Below are 8,291 nucleotides of genomic sequence, written 5' to 3'. Positions count from 1 at the left end.
TAGTCGCAGCAGAAAGAGCAGGAGCCCTGAGGAGGGGGCAAAGGAGGGTGAAGGGGGTAGGGTAGAAAGTGGAGACGAAAGCAGGCAACAGAACATGGCTGGAGAGCAAGAAAGAAGGTGAAAGGAGACAACTTTAGAGAAGAACCGGATTCGATCGAATGAGAGGCAAACACCTTAACCTCTTAGGCCACGAGAGCCACTGTACTCTTTTCATAATAATAATAATAATAGTAGTAGCAGCTGGTGAGACAAAAGGGGTTATAAATAGAATATATTCTAAGGTCCATATGAGAGACTTCGATCAAAACATACAGATTTTAGCAAGGACCGTAGAATTATTAATTATAGGCTAACCTCCTTAATAATTTTCATCAGTTCTCAATGTAGCCTATTAGGCTTACCATGGCACCATTCATGATGGACCTGGCAACGCCTGGCAATCCAGTTCCTGGGGACTGGGGGAATGACCAGGGAAGTAACTCTGTTTGTCTATTATTTTCGTCATCTCTGTTTCTCCAGTCAACAGTTTCTGATACTGCTGGCAGGGAATGAATGACGAACCATGGAAGATGGCTTTGAGGAAAAGGCGATTTCAAGACGTGCGGATTAACAGTTTTGATGATGTTGGAGCCAGCGTCGAAGAGATCGTGCTGTCCAACGGTTGTATAAATATATTAGTGCAAGATCCAGTATGTGGCCCTTCTGATTATACAGGTGAGTGATGGGCGAAGAGGCTGAAGACAATCTCAGCTCGTCAAATATTTTATAATTTGGGCAATTTAAATTAAAATCTAAAAATTCACCATTAAATAGATCTAGATCTAGATCTAGATTCTGGCACTTCTTGTGGAAGGACTTCCGTAACGAGCGACCACCCCAACAAACAACACAATACAGAAGTACCAACCAGTACGATTTTACGTGGCTTTTATAGTATGATTTTTTGCAGAAAATACGGCATAATACGCTAATACGAGTTTTCATGATAAAATTTATAATAAGCTTCCTGGAATGCGAAAAATTCGAGATTCAGCTTGGTCGAGTAAACCTAGAGTAATCGTACCGGTTCGGGCAGCACGTTTTTTTATTGCTGTCGGGCACTGGAGTACAAAAAGATCGTTTAAAACTTTGTTTTCAAATCTAGCCCCAAAAGAGTGGCACACAAACCTAAAGCAACCTCCCTTACTTTCGTTGAAACAACAGTTACGGCGATATTTTGCTAAAAATAGTCCTTAACCCTCATCCTGCGGGAGCCGGGTTTATGTAGCCCGATAGGCCTTGCCTTAGATTTCGGCACCTAGCCTGCGTTCTGGTCCCGAGTCAGTGTAGCTCCTGGCTCAGCGCACGCGCCGCGCGCATCCTCTTACATGACATTCGGGTCCTGAGTCGGATCCCCATTCACGCAGGTCAAGTGTGTGTGCGTCAGTCTGCTTGAGTTTGTGTGTGTGCGTTTGTGGCCTTCTTCTAGAACCACCTGCGTTGGTTCGTAATCGAGGCATACACGTCTCATTCAAAACATGCCAAGTTGATAGCTCTAGATGTTCGTCCTATGAAATTATAGAAGAAATTGACCCACTTAGACATGAGGAGCTCGAAAGGATAGTCAGGAAACAAGACTTCCTTTTTTCTACACAATATTTCAAATGAGCTTGATTTTGTATGAAATGATACTGCCTGATAAAAAATGAGCTTGTTTGATAGTTTTGAATACCCTTGTGCAGGTACAAAGAACAATTTGAGTGTAAAACATTCGGAAATTGACATAAATTATCCCTTTTTGAACCTCAGGTCAGTCATAATAACAAGAGCGTCCAGAAAGGTTATTCAAATGGGCGTAACTACTCGTAATGTCTTATCAGCTTGTGAGAGGGGGTTATTCATGTGTTTGTAACACTTTATAAATAGAAAGCTATGAAGGATAGAGCGTTATTTTCATCATCAGTTAACACACTCCCGCGGTATTCATGGCGAAAACACACGTTTCCCGACGCGCGCGCTGTACACCAACAGTACACACTGAGTGACCCCGGCGGCCTGCCCGGCACGTCCGATGTAATCGGTTGCTGATAAGATACGCATCTGGGCACAGACGCAGGATAAGAGTTAAGACAGCTTTTTCTTCATCAACCGAGCAAAACAGCGTGAAGCTCTTTCCCCGGAAGAGTTAACATTGGTTGTGGATGAAGGAGCCTGTGACCTAGATTCTACATTTTGGTAGACTCTGAAGGCTGGAGAGAGTTATTTGCATATATGAGGCCCTGTCAAGGATGAAAGAGAATTTGCCGTTTAGTCTCGCCGTTTTTGCCCAAAGGGGGGGTGCCCGGATTGTAACATAAAATCCATAGTTTCTCATCCTTCGGGCATATGATAAGATAATATAGAGCCAATGGTTATATAACAAAGAATAAAGAATTTGTGCATAATTTATAATAATAGTAGAGTCAGATACAGCATATTAACTCAGTCAGACACCAGTGTAATAGAGTCAGATACCAGTGTGTAATACAGTCGGATATCAGTGTAGCCGAGTCAGATCCAGTGTAGTTGAGTGAGCCAGATGCCAGTGTAGTAGAGTCAGATACCACGTAGTAGAGTGGGTCAGATACATACTCATTAAAATAGCAGCTATATAAATGGTGATACCACTTTAGACAAACTATCATTGTGTCCAAGTGTTGATAACAAACATTAAAAATCATGTTATTAAGCTTGCAAAGAAACAAATGTGATAATAATTGAAAATGACCGAATGTCAAAATACTGCCCGAATCCATGAGAAAACCAAAAAAATGCGACCGAACTCGTAAATAAATCGGGCGTCACTTTTGCATGAGAACAAGCTGAAACAGGTCATTCCTGGGGTCATCCAATCACATGACTTCCTGTAGTTGGTTTCGGTTTGTCTCTAGGGCAAGGCAGATAGGAGATATAAAGCTTTAAAGTCGACATGCCTGTTTTCGTCCTTATTTTGACCGAACCGGTAATATTACTCTAATTATCTCAAGTCCCTTCTTTTGTCAAAATAGTATCAGTATCGCAGAACTGGAATATTTGAAAACCAAGTCCGATGTGGTCAGTGTAAGTTCACTTTTGCCGGTCGTGATCGTGATACTAGACTCTATATTCGTTCAGCTTTTCCCCGTCCGGAGAGTACGTTTCACTTTCACGCGAATAGGCAGCTATAGCGGCAGGCGGAAGCGTATGTGGCAGGTTTCACAATTTTATTCGCACTGAGGTGGTGAGATATTTCAATGCCTTTATGACACCGAGGCTCGATCAGGAAAATCAAGATCTACCTTCGCTTTCGTTTCCACCGAGAAGTTTGCCAGCAGTTGTCTGATAACAAAACATTTGTGGCATGCAGGTTGTGCAGTATAAACGCAATGTCGCCGTGCAAATAAAATGTAAGAAATACTCGGACTCGTCGATGTGCTGTCACTTGTGGGAAAAAAAGGAAAGAAAATACAAGCGTCGTCCGATTTTTAGATTGTCTGACTCGCCATCGTGACCGGTCACTGAACCCGCGCGCATTCGCATCATAAATAAATGCGGCATCGTGTGAGTAAAGACTGTACTGTCTTTGGTGGGAGTAACGGTGTTTCGAAGTATAGGACTACAGAATAGAGGAGGAGATTATTGATTTTTTTTGGGGGGGGTTAAGATACTATCGGGGGGAGGGGGGTGGGGGGTTAAGGCAACATCAGGGGACAAAAAGTTGGAAGCAAATTTCAGAATTTTGATTTGAGCTTTTTGCAAAGCGCGCGTTGGTGCAAGCCGTGTGCGGAATCGGACCCCTTATAATATAGCAAGGCCCACGCAGCGCCGATGAGTGTGACAGAAATCGGGGACTCCCGTATAGGCACTGCGGGCTTGTTTTACCGGACCCGTTTTCTCACGGTGCCATATTTTCATTCACTCGTACGGGCTTGTTTCTCAATGGATGAAAGCGAAACTTGGCAGCCAATGAGAAAAGAGGTCAAACTAGTCACATAATGCGAAAAAGAAAACTCGTAGGTTACTTGGTTATGGTGCTGTTCGTGTCCGAAGTTTGAGCTTTCTGCATACAAAAAAATCGGGGAGGAGAGATCACATTCTTGCGTTATCGATCGATGTTGACGGTTCTCTCGATCCTGTTATTCCCCCGACCTAGATCTACATGGACTCGTCAGTTTCGTGCCAAGGAACAAGAATTATAACACTACATAGTTATAGCAAAGATAGTACATCGTAGGGTGTAGTATCTTTGGTTATAGTAGCTTACATAAATTCATAGAATGACTTTCTTGTTAGCAAGGAACAAAATATAGATTAAATCTAAAGAATTGGTGACTGAGGGGTCTTTTTTTATGTATGATTACTAGTATTTTCTACCAATTTTGTACCGATACGGAGATGGGTAAACTTCTGAAAGAAAAAGCGTTGTGGACACCGAGCTGGAGCCACAACCGTGTTCTTGGGGGGGGGGGGGGGGGGGGGGGCGCATCTGGTGTATTTCAAATGCTAAAGGAGGTTCATGCAATATTTGAAAAATTCAAATGAACCCAACATGGTCAGTACACTTTCTCTTGTCTTCTGTTCCATTTCAGATGTTTGTTTGCTTTCTTTCACTATCTGTTTTTGGTGCCTGTACACAGAGCACACCTGGTATGTTATGTTATACAATAACAATTATACACAAAAATGTTGCAAGAAAAGTTAATGGATATCCCATTTTAGTAACATACCCAGGGTACCTTTTCAACATTTTCGCTCACAGTGATAAAAGAGCCTTTCATACAAAAAAAATAACAGGAGATTTGGAATCTGCAAGAAAAAAATACAAAAGATAGCCAAGTTTCGTAGATATATAAAAAAAAAAAAAAAGAAAGTTGCAGGAGTTTGAATGTTGGCCGCAAGTCCTTGGCCTAAAATTTCTATGAATTTTTTTTACACATTTCCCCTAATATTTTAAAAACTACTGCAGATACATCAAATATCTTTATAGATATATAGGTTCTGCAGGAAAAACTACAATAGGCTGCCAAATTTCATTCATGTATTCCGTTTATTACGGAATTTATGATAAAAAATGCCTCAAAACACCCAAAAATGTGGACCGTGTATTGGGATTTTTTCGTTTTATATATGAAAGTCACCCAAAAAAAAATTTATTTAAAAAATCATAACTTTTAAATTTATGAACGAATTGTCAAAATTCAAAAAGTGTGTTACTCAGCAGAGATAAGGCTATCATAAATGCACATTGTTTTGTTGGCTTTAGAGCAAAAAATAATTTTTCATGGTTCTTGCTATATAATACTTTGCAAGTCTGTGTTATTGAAATAATATAAAGTGTTCGCGTTTCATTGGATGGGTGATAGTAAATTATACACCTACTTGGATGGATGATTGTAAATTATACCTACAGTGTATGTTTTTGCTTTCTGTTCAAGACTGGCAGATTTTCAGTGTCACTGCATCTTGCCCTACCACAGTTGTTACAACTCTTCACGCATGGGTCTACTTGAGCCATTCAAGTTATTTGCTTTTCTCTGAGTTTGAGCAATAATTTGAGTCTGTCAGTTCATATGAATCATGACTCCCAGACTGGTTCTTGATAGTCGAAATTCTTGTTCTAGGCCCTTCCGAACTATCAAAGCAGGATTTATTTTTTATAAATATTAATGAGAGGAAAATATTATAAAAGTATAATAGACTGAAATACTTAAGTCAAACAAGACCCCAGTACGACTTTGAACACAGATGTCGTTGACTGGATACATGTATTTTGTACGCATGTGTGCTCCTTTTTTCGAACTGGTGAGCTAGTAATTTTTTTCAGGAAATATTGCTGGACACCCTGAACATTTTACCATTACTGGTTGGTCGGTCGGTCGGTCGTGGGGAATACACATTTTCCCCTGAAAATACACATTTTCATATTTCCCAATACTCATTTCGGTTTTCTGTGGTTGGCATCTCTGACAATAAATAAAAAAGAGGCCTAACCCTAACCCTAACCCTACCCCTACCCCTAGATCTACCCCTACCCCTACCCCTACCCCTAGATCTACCCCTACCCGTAGCCCTCAATTCTACTCTGTCTCAAAGTGGTCGCTCGTTACGGAAGTCCTCCCCTCCTTGGATCTGGTGGTCCCGACTTTTGTGACAGGGAAATTTAATAACCCGGAGAAAATCTAGAATCTAGTTTTGACCCCACCGACAATTACCTGGTTGTAAATGATTACTTTTTGATGCGCGTGCCGATATGGAGAGATGGGCTAGCCTATCAAACCTTATTGCAAAACATCAAATCATGATCAAATTCAGGGGGGCATGCCCCCCTGAAACGCCCCATGTTTTTTTAAATTTAGGTCAGGGGGGGCATGAGCCGAGCTACCCAGGAAGTGCGCAGGCCCTATAATAGGGCTGACCTACTTCGACCGGGAAGCGCGCAGGCCCTCTATAAAAGGCTTAGACGCTGACCTTTTTCAATAAAAGATTTCAGTATTCCTTATATATATAAATAAAAAAAGGACGTAGTAAATTACTGGTCAAATTTATAAATACTGACCAATGATTATAAATACCATGTGTAATGCAATGCGACGAAAAGCGTGCGAGCTCACGAAACTCCCGTGGGGAATGTCTGCACGTCAACCAATGGTAAACCGCTGACCTGCTTCCTTATCAGCGCGCACCTGGTGCGGGTGGGTAGTGCTGCTCATTGTTCCATTGTTAGAGGCCATTAAAAGCTTTAAATTTTAATGTTGGTTTGAAGGTGAAGGCTTGCATGTGACCAAGGCCCATACAGCCAGACGGTTTTAGAACACTAATCTAAGTCTCACCCCCGAAAAGCCTTTTTTTTTCATCGCGAGGGTGTTAAAATCACAATCCTCTTTGATCCTCCACACTTAATTAAAAATTAGAAACAATTTGTTGATCTCCCACAATTTCTAGGGCCTCTTCATCATGATGATACTGCGAGCTGGGCAGTTATATTCAAAATTTCTTTGAAAAAGACAATGCATTAGGTTTTTTCTGGGTGGCACCCAAGTTAACCAACTGTGTGTCAAGTTTTGGAAGACAAAGGGTTTGTTTGGCCGTGCATGTGCTTAGTTGCAGTGTATCAAAAGCAATTAAATTGGGACACTATAATCTATCATGTATCTCTGAATTAATCCTTTGTCTGACATCGCTATGTCTGATTTCTGTACTGACTTTGACAATCTATTCAATGTTTTCAATTGCTCACTTTATGACATTTTCTGTCGAATATCCTAACCCAGTCACAACTATGTCACAGTACCATGAATTTTTGCAGCAGACACTTCTGTGGTTGAAAAATAATTCTTGAAGTTTGGCCCAGAAGCCAAAAAGAAAATTGCAAAAGCATTAGATCTAACTAAAAAAAAGTACCCGGTGGCCTAGTGGTTAGGCTCTCGGACTCGCAACCGGAAGGTCGTGGGTTCGAATCCCGTCAGGGGCCCGACGTTGTGTCCTTGGGAAAGGCACTTTGCACAGATTTTCCTCACTTCACCCAGGTGGAAATGGGTACCCGGCTATAGACAGTGAACGATCTTGTCAGTTTGATAGTGTTTGAGCGCGTGAAATCCGCAGCTTGCACTGTATGCTTCCCGGGAAGCTGAGAATGTTTCTGAGTGTTCTCAGAGGGTCTGCTGGGATAATAATAGTTGTAAAGCGCATAGAGCATGCTCTTGAGCATGGATATATGCGGATGCGCTATATAAATGCACTTATTATTATTATTAATAATAATGAAGAATTATTTGGAAAGTTAAGAAGAGGAAAAAGACGGAAAACAGGAAAGAAACAAAACTTTTAATATTTTACCTTGAATTTATCCAGGTAGCACCCCCTCTTGACTACCTCTAGGGGTAAGCCTTTTCGAAGGCGTGGCATTTTCCTCTAAAGTTCCAGCTCAATCACTTTAAAAAAAAAAGAGTTAGGCCTACATGCCAATTGTTGCTTCCTAGAAGAACCTAATCTAGATTCTAAATCTAGCTTAGATCTCGAAGGATTATTATAAAGACATAGGCCAATAATTGAAAGAAGGAACCTTGGCCCATAGATAGATCTAAGTTTAGAAATTCACATTTTTAACAACCGACAGGCGTCACAGATGGCGTAGATTTCTAGATCTATTCACATTAGGAAAAATCCACTTCCAAGAATACTTTCATGATTCTTGATCTCGAACCAGTATCACCTACAGCCTAGTTCTATACTCTAGATCTATTCACAGCAGGAAAAAATCCACGTTCAATTCTTTCATCATTCTTGATCTCGAT

The 8,291-nt window shown here is 41.0% G+C and overlaps 1 protein-coding gene across 1 annotated transcript in view; it reads left to right on the top strand.

Moving 5' to 3' along the window:
* The first annotated feature begins 475 nt into the window (after positions 1-475).
* Positions 476-8,291, top strand: part of LOC101856669 — a 24,034-nt gene continuing 16,218 nt past the window's right edge. The window contains exon 1 of the mRNA XM_005101227.3: positions 476-714. Within this exon, the coding sequence (XP_005101284.1) occupies positions 549-714 (166 nt within the window). The 5' untranslated portion in view covers positions 476-548. The remainder of the gene's footprint in view (positions 715-8,291) is intronic.

This window comes from Aplysia californica, unplaced genomic scaffold (genome assembly GCF_000002075.1).
Source record: "Aplysia californica isolate F4 #8 unplaced genomic scaffold, AplCal3.0 scaffold00275, whole genome shotgun sequence".
Taxonomy (NCBI): Eukaryota; Metazoa; Mollusca; class Gastropoda; order Aplysiida; family Aplysiidae; genus Aplysia; species Aplysia californica.
The sequence above is the reverse complement of the archived record's forward strand: the minus strand, read 5'-3'. Positions and strand labels throughout refer to the sequence as shown.